A 16,935-nucleotide genomic window follows, 5' to 3' on the forward strand; every position below is an offset into this window, starting at 1 on the left:
TCCCAGCCAGCATTTGCAGCATCAGTCTATTGGACTTGAAATTATTATTACTTAATTGAGGAGTGACCCAAATGCTGTAAGAAAGGAGGTACGCTACTGCTGTTATCGTGGGCTTTTACTTTGGATTTGTACCGTTTCCCATCCAGCAATCGAGTTTATTTAGGCTAGTTTCACGCTGCTCCGCATTCTCTCCACCCTGCGTTGACCAGTAAACATGGCTTCAGCGGCTGAGAAACACAGAGGGGAGCTGCAGAAGGAATTGCTTTGCGCCATCTGCCTGGATTATTTCAACGACCCAGTGATCTTAAAATGTGGTCACAATTTCTGCCGTGTGTGCATCCTAATGCACTGGGAAGAAAACGGCGGCGATGACATTGGTTATCAGTGCCCTGAGTGCCGGATGGTAGGTTTTGGTAGAGGCTATGTTAGGCTGTTGGCTGCTACTAGTAACGTTTGGCTTGTTACATTTTGCTACAGTATGAGATGGCACCATAATTAAAGTTTCCAAGTGAAATTCCATATTGTGTATTTGTGCTTGAACATGACCCATTTTCTATAGATACTTGGATTATTATTTGATCTAGTCGTGAAACAATAATCGGCAACAGGATGGACGTGCCCTATTCAACATTAGCTAGGTACCAACCTAGTGTGAAAGTATTTACAGTTAGCAAGTTGATGTAATGTGTTAGCTTGTCAGGGAAAAGTCGAGCAAATTAAAGATGGCGAACGTTTTAATTCAAAACAGTCAACAAAATGTTTTGTTGTTGGTGCTAGTTGTTTTAGTCTACAATTGAACGTGATGTTATCTCTGTGTTTTGTTTTCTATCTATAGGTATTTGGTAAGATGAGCTTTACCAAGAATTACCTGGTGAAAAATTTGGTCGACAAATTGAGTGAATTTGACTGTCTGAAAACAGTCAAGCCAGCTGCACCATCAAAGGCCATGAAAATTGATGGAAAATGTGAGCGACACAATGAAGAACTGAAGTTGTATTGCCACAGCGATCGTAAACCCATCTGCGTTGTGTGCAGAGAGTCGAGGGCACATAGGTAAGAATGGGAACCTTGTTTTGCTTTGTCCTATGAAGAAGGATCGAGTCAAGAGGTTAGCAAATAAACTGTGCATATCCCTATACACATGTTTCAGGTCATATTGCGTTGTGATTATCTTGCTGTCTGTGTAAAGTGTGGGTAATTAAAAAAAAACACAATACTAAATAATTGTTTAATATGGCTATTGCCATGTTTTTCTGTTCTCTTTCTGTTTTCAGACACCATGAAGTGGCGCCTTTACCAGAAGTCATTGAAGACATGAAGGTGGGCTTACAGTTTAATGTCATTCAGTAACTTGAAGATTCAAAATTCAAAATAATTGATTGATCCGTCATAATGCAATACACACTTCTTTTGGACTACTGACTGTACACTGAGCTGGCAATGACTAGCATGCCTCAGATGATACAAAAAGACAAAATAAATATGACCTATGTTCTAGCAAGTGCATCTCAGAAATGTTAGGATTTCACTTAATTGTGTTACATTTGTATGCAGTCATTTACTCAATTCTTCCAAGATGATTAACAGTGAAGGCGTACCATGAATCAGGGCTTGTCCCCTCGGAATTCAATTAATAGCCTTGGCATTCAGTGCTTCCTATGCTGTAACTGTTTCAGCGTGGACTTGTAATATTTCCACATTCACTTCATTACTAGCAGATACAAGCTGATAATAATCTCTTTCACATATCACCAGTTATCTGTTATAACGATTACAAGAAGACTGTAGAAACTGGCTTGTCTTTTCCTTTGTTAAATAGTCAAATGTTTCGTCTGACGTATTGTGGCATGCCCTATGTGCAGAGTGAGCTGAGGATGAGGCTGATCAAGCTGAACTGGCAGAAGTCAATGTGTTCCCGAGTGAAGGCCATTGACGAGCAGGCCAAGAATGACGCCAAGGTAGTCTGCAGCTGAGGACATGTTATGTCTGCTCACTCTGTCTGCTTTTTGTGCTGCATTTTGAATTTGTGGACTGGTGGTGTTAAAAGCTGGGCTGCTATCACCATGTGTCAACAGCATGAGAAAATGGGAAGTTGTTTTTCTGGTATTGTGGTTTTTAGTTAAAGTTCCAGTGAACTTTTTAACATCTTCTTTTCTTTTCTATGTACTTGGCCTTACAAACAAATAACATCATTACACACGATAAAGCAAACAAATCCTCAGTTTTCTGAGACACGCTTTAAAACTGCTTGTGTTCCTCATGCAGATGAAGAAACAAGCCTTAAAGGAGAAGATTGAGGAGGATGTGGGGGCTATGGTGCAGTTTCTCCTGGATGAGAAGGATGATATCCTGGACAGTCTGGAGGCAGAGGAGGTGGCCACCATTGCCCTGCTCGATGAGAACCTCAAGCTGGTGGGGAGCGAGGAGGCGTCAGTGAACAAGGCCATCACAGACATTCAGACCCAGCTCAGTGATTCCACTAACTTTGAGGTATGTCTGTTGCTTTACTTTGGTTGTACTGGTGATGGAGACGTTGGTTGTTTTTAGTTTTTATATTTTCTTTTAGTTTAGCCAGGTGTCAATGTTCGCTATTTTGGAGTTTAAAATTCTAAATCTTTTTTTGTTCTGTCTTTACCTCCACAGACCGTTAGCAAGTTGTATTCAAGGTAGGCATCAGTGGTTTTAACCCTACTCTCTTCAGAAATCAATTCATTTTGTCCTCATCTGCAGTGCTTCTGTTTGAGTGGCTTGACCTAAGATCCACCGAGACCTCTTCTGTTTCCCCACAGTCCATTCCAAGGAAGCAGCTCTGTGCAGGCCACCAACTGCCCTCCGGACTGGAGTGAGTACACAGGACCCTTCCAGCTCATCATGTGGAAGAAGATGATGCATGTATTGCATACAAGTGAGTGTTGGCATAGACTCATCCTCCACTGTTTGTCTTACACTTGAGACAAATCAGTCGTTAAAAAGAAAATACACAATTAGTAGCTCATCCAGGCATAGTGTGTAAAGAAGTTGTTCCCTTTTAGAGGTAGCCAAACTTGCTATAGAGAGGGAACCTATGGTGGTAGTAGGAGCCTCGTATTTGAAGAATCTACTCTCCTCCATCAGGTCAGCTGCACCAAGTGATATCACGTGGTTGTGTAAAAGTGGTTAATTATCTAGAAAACGTTCATCTCTTAAGCACTATTTTCTATTTATGTGGTTCTGTAGACCCACCCTATATTTTCAAACATTGCAGCACATGCGTACTAACTGGTGGCAGAAAGTAGTAACCACTACCAACAAAAAATGGACCTTGAATCTCAACACTGTTTTGTTGTGTAATCATCATGTAATCTTACATTTCATCACTTCATCATCCATCAGATGTACATTGATTAATATGTCTTTTTGTGGTCAATATAAATATTTTTCAAATTGTGAAGCGTATTCAAGTGTATGGGACCTGATAGTATTATTTTTTTTTACCATATATCGGAGACTCAGTCTGAGGTATGATCAGCCAAATATTCAGGTTTAATCTTGCAATGATGTGCACCAGAGGAGAGAGACTTAGAAATCACTCGAAGGATTCACCTAACTCTCTTCTGTCAGCCATTGTGAAAATACGGACTTAATTTTTTTCCTAAAACAAGGGGTGTCACCCCATTGCTCCATCCCTTCATGAATATGTATCAAATTATTACCTGGGAGCCGTGAAGTCTAGGACCCATTTGCTCACACAGAGCAGATGGGTGTAAGATCTCCAGCCATGATCAAAGAACCCAAAAGCTGTCTATTCATGAGGCCGAGGCACCTCAGATACTATGACCTGGCCGGGGAGGAAGTGAGAGCTGTCTCACACCTTACCCAGGACAGGTCCAGAATACACATCAGAAGTTTTTACATTTTACACATCTCCATATAGAAGTAACAATTTCAACTAGGTATAACATACATTGAATTATTGACTATGGCATCTGTTTATTAACTCTGAACCTTAAATTCTGACTCCTTCAGTGCCAAAACCTTGGTATGTGGTTTAGTGACAAGCCTGGGTAAGTCAACTCGCAGTAAGTGGTCAACCTTATAGAAGAGCCCTTTGGCTTCATTCTTCTAGCAAAACCATAGGATTTTTCTACACCGCGTTCCACATTATTACGCAAATTACACTTTGCTCAGATTTTCCTTAATAGTAATGCACATACAGTCAGTATAATTTTCAAGTCATCAACTTTTAGAGTACAATTCAAATTTTATTGAACAAACCTCCCAATGATAACAGTATTTTTTTTTAAAATAAAAAACTCAAAATGCAGTGTTCCAAATTATTATGCAGAGTTTCAAAGTCTCAGAGTTTCAAGATATTTTATAGGTTGTAAAGAACTCAAAATTGTCATTTGTTAAATTTGCAGCATTAGGAGGCCATATTTACTGAAATCAAAAAAAGTTTTAATCAAAAACATCTTAACAGGTCAAGTTACATGTTAACATAGGACCCCATCTTTGATATCAACTTCACAATTCTGGCATCCATTGAACTCATGAGTTCTTTGATTGTTATCTGCTTCAATGTCTTATCAGGATGCCAAATAGCCTCCCAGAGCACCAGATTGGGTGTGAACTGCCTTCCAACCACATAGATCTTTTGCTTGATGATGCTCCAAAGGTTCTCAATAGGGTTAAGGTCAGGGTAAGATGGGGGCCACACCATGAGTTTCTCTTCTTTTATGCAAAGAATACCTCTGGGGCATTGGCTGCTATAGCCAATGCCCCAGAGGTATTCTTTGCAGCATGAGGGGGTGCATTGTCATGCATAAATATGACTTTGCTATGGAAGGCGTGGCTCTTCTTTTTGTACCACGGAAGAAAGTGGTCAGTCAGAAACTCTACATACTTTGCCGAGGTCATTTTCACACCGTTGGGGACCCTGAAGGGGCCTACCAGCTCTCTCCCCATGATTCCGGCCCAAAACATGACTCCGCCACCTCCTTGTTGACGTGTTAGCCTTGTTGGGACATGGTGGCCATTCACCAACCATCCACTACTCCATCCATCAGGACCATCAAGGGTTGCACGGCACTCATCCGCAAACAAAACAGTTTGAAAGTTAGTCTTTATGTAGACCTGAGCCCACTGCAACCTTTTTTGCTTGTGAGCTGAGTTGAGGGTTGGCCGAATAAGGTTTAAGGACACTTGCAAACCTCTTGAGCATCCTACATCCTGAAGTTCGTGGGACTCCAGAGGCACCAGCGGCTTCAAACACCTGTTTGCTGCTATTCAATGGCATTTTAGTGGCTGCTCTCTTGACCCTACGCATTTGTTTGGCAGAAATATTCCTTATCTTGCCTTTGTCTGAACGAACCCACCTGTGCTGTGAATCAGTGACAAATATTTTCCCCGTCCAATGATCATGCGCAATTCTTTTGGAAATATCCAATGTTGTGATACCTTGACCAAGGTATTGCACTATTTGCCGCTTTTCAGCAGCAGAGAGATCCTTTTTCTTCCACATTTTGCCTGAAACATGTAGCTTGCTTAATAATGTGGAACATCCTTCTTAAGTAGTTTTCTTTTGATTTGGCTCACCTATCAAACTAATTATCTCAGGTGTCTGAGATTGATTTCAATCATTCAATTAGCCCTGAGACACAATATTACCCATGACTTTAATTGAAAACTAAAAAATGAATGTTTATGACCCTTCAATCCAATTTGCATAATAATGTGGAACGCGGTGTATTAGGAGGTGTACCTTTACTTTGAGTTAATTTGCCCAGGTTTGTCACAAAACCACGTACTTGGCCATAGCCCCCAGGAAAAGTGGCAGGAGTGTAGATACTGGGAGGCTAGTTGTATGCATTCATCTATTTCACCCTAGAGGGATGATCATTTCACTTATCTTGACTTTTGTAAACCCAGGGCAAATGTCTCCTATTCTTGAGAAGTGGGTTTCCCTGGTGTTTTTGTATTTATTACTGTCTGTCAAGAAATGTAACTCATGCTCCACTACCCCATTACTACAGTGAGTGCAGAGTCTGTCTTCGCGGGTTACCCATGTTTGCCTTTGTCTGCCCTTTTCCAACGACAAGGCTACGTTAGAATATGAGGGATTATCTCTTTTTCTCTCTTTCTTTGCCTCAGTGCCTCAGAACCTGACGCTGGACCTGGACACGGCGCACCCCTGTCTGGCCATCAGCGACTTCGACACCAAGGTGGAGGAGGGCCGCACACGCTCACAGGAGGCCGACATGCCGCAGCGCTTCACACGCTTCTTCGGTGTGCTGGCAACAGCGCAGTACTCCAGTGGGCAGCACTACTGGGAGGTGGACGTGCGCGACAAGGGCGTCTGGTACTTGGGCGTCACCACCGAGTACAGCAACCGCAAGGGCTTCGTCAACCTGTCGCCCTCGGCCGGCTACTGGAGCCTGTGTCTGCAGGACCGCCTGTATGCCAACGAGGAGGACGCCCGCATCCCCGTGGCTGACTACTGGAACTCGCCACGCGTTGGTGTCTTCCTGGACTATGATCGCGGCCGCGTGTCCTTCTACGACGCAGTCACCATGAAACGCATCTACACTTTCAGCGCGTACTTTGACGAGCCGGTGTCCCCGTTCTTCAGTCCGGGGAAAAATGACCCGGGCAGCCGCCTGCAGATCTGCCACTACTACTGAAGGGGAGGGGTGGGGGTGACCCGGGGGCGAACACCTGTTAAACGCGCTAAACAGAACCGTAAATAAAGACGGGGCAGAAAAACACAACTCCTCTTAGATGCTCCTAGTGTCTATTTTGCCTTTTTACGTAAGAGGAGCGATCTGGTGAAAAGCTGCCCCGTGCTGAATTCTTAGGATCTGCGCATTGTCGAGGCCCGCGATGCAGTTGCTTTCTAGAGCTTTGGGTTTCCAGAATGCCACGATTTCAATGGTCTTTGGACCTTTGGCCACAGTCAGGTAGACATGCTGCCAGATTCTAACTGTAACAGTAAGTCATTTGACTTAGGTGTTTCTATTATGGTTAGCTATTCATTTCAGATGAATTTTCAGTGTGTGATGGGGAAACCCATACCAAATGGCTACCCCTAAGAACGATATTTAGATTTTGTAACTGTAATCATATGCACATGCCCTAATGAAATTCCACTGTAAATAGCCTGTGGGCCACATTATTTGCCACATTTTAAATGTAAGCTTATTTTATTCCTTCCCATTTTATGTTATTAATTTGTTTCATTTAAAACAAAACAAAAATTAAAACTCTGGTTACAACTTGTGAATAACTTCATAAAACAACAGTGTATTTTCATTTTTTGCCTCCTTATTTTTAGTTTGGACTTTATTCACATCATGATAAACCTTTGTAAGAAGTGCAGGCACTAGAATAATCTTTAGTTTCTTAATGATTGATGATTTTAGGATGCAAGCGTTTATGTAGAGGTGCACCAATACTATTATAAGAAGCCATTTCCAACTCTTTTTCCAAGGTGTGTGTGTACTCCTGTGTGTGTTTGTGCACGTGCACACTGTGTGTTCGTGTGTCCAAATTCTGATGATATTTAATTGTATGACGTCTTATTTCATGTTTATCAACATTTTTGATTTGGGTGTCATGTCCTTATTCTCTGTAGTAGCTATTGTAATAGCAACCATAATCATATGTATTTCTATGCTAGAAATACTTTCCAGACCTCAGTTGTAGGTATGACAGATTATCTAGCGAGGGCCTCATATATTAAAAAGTACACAGTGTACAGCCAATACATTTATTATGCATCCAAGTTATTTGTTAAACTGTTGATGAATGTGTTATTTGTTAAACTGTAAATCCGAGGCTGTATTGTTTTTGCTGATGTTTTGGATGGCTCTTGTGTTGTCTTGTCAGCTCAAGGCTGTCTTAGCCACACAAGTGCAAAATTGTATCGTCATTTCACAAAATCGAAATGAAATGCCACTACCAAGCAAGGACAAGTCGTGCCATTGAGTTACATTGGTGCACCTCTAGTTTCAGCTGTGTGTGTGTGGCCTTTTACTCAGTGGTTTTAATGACGGGAATAATGTTAATGAACCATAATTGCAATTTTATGATTTGAGAAATAAAATGTAACTGGAAAAGTATGTGGTTACTGCACTGAAATTGACAGGTATGAGTAACAGATAACTTTGGGGACTGTCAGATAGCTGTGTGGGTTTGCTTCAGTACTCTACTGGTACAGAGTTCTGGCTAAGGCAATACAAATGGTATTGAAACTGTGTCTGGTCTTAACCTACTTGTGTGTTTACTAGTCCCTTTGACCTGCATTTCAGTTTGGAAATAGTTTTTATGCTCTTAAATAGATACCCGCCAATTGTCACCACAGTAGTGAAAATTCAAAACAGTTTTTGCACTTAACCTGAGCAGATGTGCAGGGCCACATTTGTGTGTTTCACATGGCCGGCTGATGTCCTATGAGGCACATTTGTTTCTTTTTGATATTATAAACTAAATATTACGTTAAGTAAACTGTGTTTCCTTTTCATGTGCTAGTTATTATGTTGCGGTTCCACAATGCCTGGCGGTAATTACACAACACAACGCAGACACCACCACAGTAACCAGCAAGGTTTTGTCAGGTGTTTAATATGTACAATCTATTTTACACACAATGCTTATCTGCCGTAGGAAACTGAACACACAAGTGAGATTCTGTGTGTTACAGATATTATTTTATGTTAATTATTACTCATGGTTTTCCCGTACCAATCACTACTATCATGCTTCGGACAAGAAATAAAAACAAAAAACACTCCAGGTAAAAGAGGTTATTGGAGCACATAGAGCAACTGATAAACACCCCACCCAGCAGTAGTTGATGCCAAACGACACCACCTGGTCTAGAATGGTAGCTAGTTTTACGAAGGTTTAACCACTAGCAGTCAAACAGCTGGGTAAGTCATGATCAACATGCAAAGAAAGGAACGCCTGCATGGATATGTGTGAATATAGTTAGCCTTTGTATCACCATTAGTCCTCCAGCAGCTTTTTGTACAAGAACACAAAGTGTACATGTCATATGATGCGTGTATTTGTTTATTTACTTATTTGTTTGTTTTAACTACTGACAAGAGTAAATGTCAATTTCCAAACAAATCCCTGGCGAAAACCAGTGGAAGGTGTGCATTGTATCTTATCAAAACAAGGAGGCTCTGAAAACGACACTTGTGGGACATGTTTAAAATAAATAACAATAAAACAATACTGGCACATCGCTGGTGTTTTTTTCTGCCACACTGCTAATTACTGAACCAACATATGTCATATATGTATATATATTTATATATGCTGAAATTATATACAGGGAGACATAAAACATATACATTTACTTAGAGATAATTATCTTTGTATATTTTCAGTAACAATGAACATATTTTGGCAATGTTTTCTTGACACATGAAAACAAACAGTCCTTATAGGCAGGCGTGTCATCTACTGTCACAGGACATCAACATGTGGATATGATGTTTGGCAGAGAGGAAACAAATTAAAATAGAAGGAATTAGAAAAATAATTTGTAGAAGATTAACATGTAGAAAAGGAACAAAGGAAGTAAATAATATGTTTTTGTCTTTTTTGGCTCCTTTTTAATGTATGTTTCAAAAACAGCACAGAGCCTGAATGTGCATAATCCCGTGCTATCAGCATACAGTACTTCACACAGGACATGGTCGGTCCAGAATCAAAACCAACACGTATCTACAGACAGCTGCCCTAAACACTGACGCAACTGACATGATCAGATCTTTTGATCAGGTCAGTTCCTGTGGGGGAGGATATGCATGTATTAAAACTAAAGAGAGGATCACCGATCTACAGTAAAAGACAGTGAAAGAATGTGTTTTATTATAGATCAGTGGAGAGGACCTTCCAGTAGCTCTGTGACTATGTAGGTTACATTTATATGTTTATATACATATACGTACACACATCTGCATATGTACAGATAGATCAATTTGCATGTGGCTACATACGTATACACAGCTATAACACAAGTACTGTTGTAGCTATAGGATATGATACAATTTATTTTTCACCCAAGGAGCAGAATTGATAAAGGAAACACAGTTTGGTATTCATGATGCACAAACAAGTCTAGACACAGGGTGTAGTCTGTGCAGTCACATTGGGGCTGTTATAAAACCACCAGCAATGACATTTTCATTCAGTATAACGTGTTAGCTGTTTCCAAACAACATTTGTGCTTTTTATTGGTAGGGTTGCTTTTTTGTATTTGGACATAATTATGATATTACAACCCATCACAACAAATATATATTTTCTGTTGTTGTCTTCATCAGTAGAAAGTAAAAAAAAGTGCACATGCTGTAACTTGTTAAAATGTGTAGCTTTTTCCCCCTTTAGTCTTCACCAGACACAGGTTTGCTAGGAGGGCTTCATTGAGTGTGCAAAACGTTGAAACAGAGCAGAGGAGACTCCAGCACCCAGCGAGGTGGCCTGCCTGCCTGCTGTGCTGTCCGCAGTGGAGGGGCCCTAATGCTGGGGCCCTGGCTCTACTGCAGGTACCGGTAGACTTTGAAGCAGTGGTTCCCGGAGTCGGCCACCACCACGTGGCCGTCTGATGTCAGGGCCAGGCCCTGGGGACCGTACAGGGGGTCGGCGCTGGTATTGATGTATGAGAGGAACGACCCTGAGCAGTCAAATACCTGAGGGGCACCCAAAAGAACAGGCGTTATTTATTAAATGATCAATTATGCATTCATTATTAGCATTATTATTCATTTATGTATGTATGTATGATAGAACACACCTGTATCCTGCTGTTTCCCCAGTCTGCAACAATGATGTTTCCATTAGCGTCCACTGCTACACCTGTGGGAGCATTGAACTGGCCATTCCCCTCACCATGGGAACCAAACTTAAAGAGAAACTCCCCATCAGCATTGTATACCTAAGGACAAAACACAAGGTTCAAGACAGAAGAAAACATAAGAGTCAAGTAATTAAGGGGTTAAACCCTGAAGCCTGAGTGAACTTTCAGTGTGATGAATATTTCACTATGCATTACACACACATACACTTACTATAGTGTAGTCAGATCATGCCTATTTGTCAGTCTTTATTCAATAGCTAATATCAGCCATGCCCCTGATGACAATCAGTTGAGCCAAATAAGGGACAATTCCTTAATGTCAGAGGTTTGTCAGGTGTTAACAACGGTGACTGGATCAGAAGGGAAAGGATGCAGCTAGATTGGTGAGGCAGCATACTGGTGTAAATCCAGTCCCACTGAAGCAAACAACTGGCTAGACGCAACATGTTTGGTCTGACTGCCTCAGGCTATTAAGACAGCTCCCTCCCTTCTGTCACTGTGCCTTCACTATGGTTTAGGTTAACTGAGAGCTGAAAGCATGTGATGAAAGAACTACTGGTCGTTCAAGCATGTTCTGAATGTTCGTTGCACAAACTTGTTTTCCGTTCAATGCAAGTGAAACAAAAAAAACACTGTGTACCTTCACGGAGTGATTATGGAAATCTGTCACCAGGATTTCACTCTTGTTATTCACAGCAACAAAGTGGGGGCCTGTACAGAGACAAACAGGAAACGAGGAAAAATGACCTTTGAGGTCACATGACCTTGACAGGAAACGGGACCCAGCAGACCCTCTGTGACATCATTTGGAGTTGCCGAGGTCAGGTAAAGGTTAGTATGATCACCACAGTTATTTGCATGTGTTGCATTATGGTTGCATTAAGCCTTTTCTTCTGATTACCTGATATTGTGTTTAAGTCTTTAGGTGGAACAGGCAGATGAGTGATTGTTATTTATCACAAAAATCACAATGGAATACATGACTGTATTTCAACATCTATGCCTCCTTTCTGTTGGGGTCCACGCGTGATTTTTGTAAATTTTTCAACACAAGACAATTAGATGTTAGGAAGACCACTTCACGTCACTCTAGAACGGGGACATACTCAATACTTACTGAAGGCTGGGACAGATTTACTAAGCTTTTGCTCCAGTGCAAAGTGTGCACTACTCTTTTCTATAAAGGAATGGGAAAACACAAAGAAGAAGGTGGCATGAGACTTACGAGGCAACTAAGACAAAACAGAGAGCGGAACTCGCCTCAGCCAGGGTAAGAGACTGTAAACAAGACTCATGGGTACATGCGCATACTATTCACACATACAGTATAAACACAAACACACACCCACACCCTCTCTCTCACACACACACACACACACACACACACACACACACACACACACACACACACACATTCCATGCAAAGAACAAAAACCTTCACCCACACAAACTATGAAACAACCCGAGGCCCAAAAATATCTAGGGGTTTTAAGTGTCACATTCCAATCCAAGAAAGCCCCAGAGGACAGTGAGAGAGGACAGTGAGAGAGGACAGTGAGAGAGGACAGTGAGAGAGGACAGAGACATGAGGAGTGTCAGCTTTGAACCAGGCAGTCAAAGTCAAGTCACAGACAACTGAATGGTGAGAGTGTTTGCTCAGACATTTCTACTGCGTCTTCAGAACAGTCTAGAACAGGGGTCTTCAACAGGGGGTCCGCGGAGGTACTGCAGGGGGGTCGCGAAATCTTTGGTTGATAAGATAATTTTTTTAATATTAATATCCGCAAATTTAAATGTCTTCCTTATCAGAATTGTATTTATTCCCTTTACATTTACATTAACATAAATCCAACATATTGTAGCGAACGTATAAATTGATCAAGAAGACGTTATCTTTCAGTCCAATCGACACATTCAGCTTCCCACAAGAGCCCTCTCAAGCTGGGCACCGGTTCACTCACAGCACCTTTCATGCACAGGCACTAGCCAATCAGATCGCGTTTCTGCCCAAGTCTAAAGAGCGCGAAAATCAAAGATAAAAGATGGCGGACCAAACTCCATAGCTGGTCTTGTTTGTACCTATAAATTGTTAGTTTGACATTTTTTTGCTTAGATTTAAAAAAAAATAAAAAATAAAGAGAAATAGACACTGTACAAGGTCAAAAAACGTATATTGTAACTGAAAAATAAGTGAGGATTTGCGAGGTGTGTGAGCCTCCTAGCTAATGTAAGCATGCTACTACCTACAATCTTAACAACTTGCTAGCGGTGTGATTGGTTTGTTGACCTGTCAATCTCACTATAACATCTATGTTGTCAACACAACTCCATGCGCCAGACTCCTCCTCCGTCATCCGTTGGATCGTGTCAGTCAGGAGTTATTGAAAAGAAGATACATCTCACTAATGTGGGAGGATGTGTGCCATCGACACAATAGCAGGGTAGCTATGTTTATTTGGCACTAGGCCCAGTATATTATAAACAAAATTGTATGCAATTTATAAAGTAGGGGGTCCCTGCTCATCTTGCCATCAGTTTGGGGGTCCCTGGCCTGAAAAACGTTGAAGACCCCTGGTCTAGAACAAAACAATGGGGAATACTAATTTGGCGGAGATAGAAGAAAGATATGAGGAAATGACAAGTGGATGAGGACATTCGAGAGTGCAAAGATATTTCCTTTTTAAAAGCCTGGAGCCTAAGCATTGGTAAATCTGACCGTTTGCAAAGTGTTGTTGAAAGATTATTATGACCTCAACCTGACCTCCCAGTCCATATGATAATCACGCACTGAGTAACGATCATATATGTACCATGTACTGTATATTTTTTGTAAAGCATCATCTTAACAGGACTGTAAAATGTATAGCATCAATTTTGCTTTATATGAGGGAAAGGGCTTCATTAGAGTGTAGGTAGATGGGGAAAACTTGTTTTCTTTGACTGGATTTAACCTTTCAAATATGATTGAACCTTCACATTGAAAAACAAGCGAAGCAATAGACACAACTGCCTTTTCCAAGGATACTTTGATAAAGATGTCACAAGTTCTTACTTCCACAGTAACTTCTCAATTCTTTACCAGGTTACTTTGTTTTACCAGGAAAGTCACATCCAAGGCCACAATGACCGAGCACTCTAACACACATGTTTGAATGAAGCAAGCTGATGAAAGCACTGACCAGTCAGAGAGGGAATACGTATGTGCCAAGACTCTTGACCGAGACATCTTCAGTTCTAATCAAGTATTGCCAACTGGTGTGTTTATTTTCAAAAGGAACAGAAAGACAGACCGTCTCTGTTCTCTGTGAGTTTCTCATTCCTGCAAATACTCCTCCAACATCCGTATCATTTTATGGGTTAATCGCTCAACCGTCCTGTACCTGCAAACTGTCTGTCAGTGGTTCCTCTTGCTCCAAATTTGGTGACGAGCTTCCCATTGGACTGGAAGATAAACACGCAGCAGGCTTTGTTGTCCACAGCGATGATATGACCATTGCGATCCACAGCCACTCCTTTGGGCCCCATCAGTCGACCAGAGCCAATCTTATTCTGGAAAAAGAAGAACCAAAGGTCAGTCTTTGTAGAGAGCTTAGCGTATGCTGCAAAATAAACAGAATAACACAGTAGATTTCCAACAGCTATTTCTAGAGATCAGAAAAATACCAATGTCCATGCTGGCAGACATACCACCAGATGTCACTGCATGCAAAGGATGAAGGTAAACAAGGAAGGGTGGCTTTGGGCAGCAATCTCAAAACATAAATGGTGAAGCCCACAGTACTAATCATCATCATAATCATCACGATTATCATCATCATCATGTTTGGGATGAGCGCAATTAAATGACAGAAATTATTTACAAGGAGATGAAATCACTGAGGCTGGACATTTGAAAACCAACAGTTACACAGCGGATTGAGGAAAACCCCATAAGGGGCTGGAGAGACTACCAACCAGATGCAACTAAAAAGACATTAGTTTAGACACATTCATAAGTTAGCAATGTTTATAATATTGTTCGTTAATCGATGTTAACATAGTCTTCACCCTAAACTTTCCATCGGGTGAGAAGATGCTGATCCATCTGTTGTCATAGTCCGCCACTATGATGTCACCATTCATGTCAACAGTGACGCCTGTGGGCCGCTGCAGTTGTCCTGGGGAACGACCTCTCACCCCAAACCTCATCTTGAACTGTCCATCATTTGTAAACACCTGTATCCATAGGCCAGGGAAAAGCACAGCACAAACAATTAGCTTACAATGAGGACCGGGCAGTGGTGAGGAGGTTTGGGAAAATTATCAAACATTACTAGAGTAAATTTAGTCGGGCATGTTTTGAATGTTGAACCAGATTTGTATTTGATGCCCTACCCCCTCTTTGACAAAGATGGCTTTGTGCAGTTTTAATCCCACTGTCATCAAGATAGAGATTACTAACACAATTATTCTGATTGCCTGTTGTGAGGTCAGGAAATGAACAGATGAAAGAAGTACTGTCCCATCTTATCTGACATCACACATGATTTGATTTTACATGTATCACTATAGTGTCAAGTACAAGGACAGAGTGAGTCTGAACATCACTGTATGCACAGTTACGCAAACAGCTTTAAGTAGAATGATTACAGGTTTACCTGAATGCACTGGTTGTTGCTGTCGGCAACCACAACTCTTCCATTGCTGGAGGTTGAAATGCCTTGCAGATTAGTGAACTCTCCCTTCTCTCGACCTCTTGTGCCTGTTAAAAATGAACACATACACACAAATACATGTTCTAAAAAAACCCTGACACACAAACAAATAAAGCCCTGTTGTAATTTGGAAGTATTGAGCTGAATTTAGCTCCCTTGTTTATTATAAAGAAAGGCTTTGCCTTTTCTTACCCACTCTGTAGATCAGCTCATCCTCGATGGGGTTCTCCTTCTTCTTGGTGGTGCTGTACATGCTGGAGGGCCTCCTAATGGCCTTCTGCCTGATGTGTGTCCCCCCTCCCCCGCTGGGCGACTTCACCCTCCTCTTCACGTCGTCGGGCGACTGCGGCACATCCGACGGCTTGACAGCACGCAGCCTGAACGGGCTCCCGCGCACCGGCTGCTCGTAGAGCAAGAGCGTGAAGGCGAACTCGCCATCACCGCGCAGCGTGTAGCCCACCTCGTACGTGCCATTCTTGTTGTCCGTCACTTCCGGTTCCGCCGCCCGCGCACCATCCGCCACGGCGGTGATCTCCGCCCGCAGCATGGCGTTGCCTGTGCGCACCAGCTCGGCATCCTTGTCCTTGGTGGTGACGGTGACGGTGGCGTGCTGGCCCACCACTGCGTGGCGCAAGCCCTCGCCCGTGGCCACGCTGGTGTGACCCACAGCGGCGGTGGTGAGCAGCACGCCCAGGTTCTGGATGGAGCGCCGCAGGCCCTCCGTCTCCACCTGGCAGTCCAGGTGGGCGTTCTGGTGCGGCCGCTCGGGGAAGTCGTGGCAGGCCAGCGCCGACACGCGCTCGCTCATCTGCTTCTGCACCATCAGCACCTCGGTGGAGCTGCCGTGGGACAGCGCCTGCTCGGTGAAGCTGCAGCTGCTCTGGATGTGCTCTTTGCCCTGGAGCAGCGACAAAAGCTGAGCCTGCAACACCTGGAGGAGAGAGAGAGAGGGCGAGAGAGAGAGGGCGAGAGAGAGAGAGAGAGAGAGAGAGAGAGAGAGAGAGAGAGAGAGAGTCAGAGGCCCATACAAAGGGACAGATAGAGAGACAGTAAGGGAGAGAGCGAACAACAATATTAGATAACAGATAATAAACACCATGGTCCGTCATTACCTAGCTAGGTATGATCACTATGACAGCACAGTATCACATGACTCTGGTTGGTCTTGTCTCAGGAGGAGACCAGACAGCCTACATAGAGGAAGTCCAAAGACAGGCAGCGTGATGTTTGGAGAACAATCTGGCCTTGATCGTCTCAAAGATACAAATACATTTCTGGAAGCATAGTGTACTAGTCAACGAGTACAGGGAAGGGACCCTGCTTTCAGGTTTCTTAGGGCATGCAGATCACATCTAAAGAACAGCTTCTACCCCAGAGCCACGAGAACTGAACACT

At 42.5% G+C, this 16,935-nt stretch overlaps 2 protein-coding genes across 4 annotated transcripts in view; one reads left to right on the forward strand and one right to left on the reverse strand.

The window, feature by feature from the left end:
* Positions 1-214: 214 nt before the first annotated feature.
* trim47 (tripartite motif containing 47) lies at positions 215-6,659 on the forward strand (the record flags this gene model as incomplete). Its single annotated transcript, XM_080855530.1, has 8 exons — positions 215-403; positions 836-1,053; positions 1,275-1,320; positions 1,863-1,958; positions 2,266-2,490; positions 2,644-2,666; positions 2,790-2,905; positions 6,130-6,659. The coding sequence occupies 8 exons, from the start codon at positions 215-217 to the stop codon at positions 6,657-6,659; spliced, it is 1,443 nt and encodes a 480-aa protein (XP_080711656.1).
* Positions 6,660-8,688: 2,029 nt separating this feature from the next.
* The window catches only part of trim3b (tripartite motif containing 3b), a 28,008-nt gene continuing 19,761 nt past the window's right edge, over positions 8,689-16,935 (reverse strand). For 2 of the 3 annotated variants that reach the window (XM_080847762.1, XM_080847761.1), the window contains exons 6-13: positions 15,733-16,471; positions 15,484-15,587; positions 14,894-15,061; positions 14,227-14,395; positions 11,964-12,023; positions 11,487-11,557; positions 10,784-10,924; positions 8,689-10,679 (exon numbers count right to left, since the gene is read on the reverse strand). In XM_080847762.1, coding sequence (XP_080703888.1) covers positions 10,527-10,679; positions 10,784-10,924; positions 11,487-11,557; positions 11,964-12,023; positions 14,227-14,395; positions 14,894-15,061; positions 15,484-15,587; positions 15,733-16,471 — 1,605 coding nt within the window. In that variant the 3' untranslated portion in view covers positions 8,689-10,526. The remainder of the gene's footprint in view (positions 10,680-10,783; positions 10,925-11,486; positions 11,558-11,963; positions 12,024-14,226; positions 14,396-14,893; positions 15,062-15,483; positions 15,588-15,732; positions 16,472-16,935) is intronic. The other variant, XM_080847763.1, reaches the window with a different exon arrangement.

Source organism: Sprattus sprattus (genome assembly GCF_963457725.1).
Source record: "Sprattus sprattus genome assembly, chromosome: 1".
Lineage (NCBI taxonomy): Eukaryota > Metazoa > Chordata > Actinopteri > Clupeiformes > Clupeidae > Sprattus > Sprattus sprattus.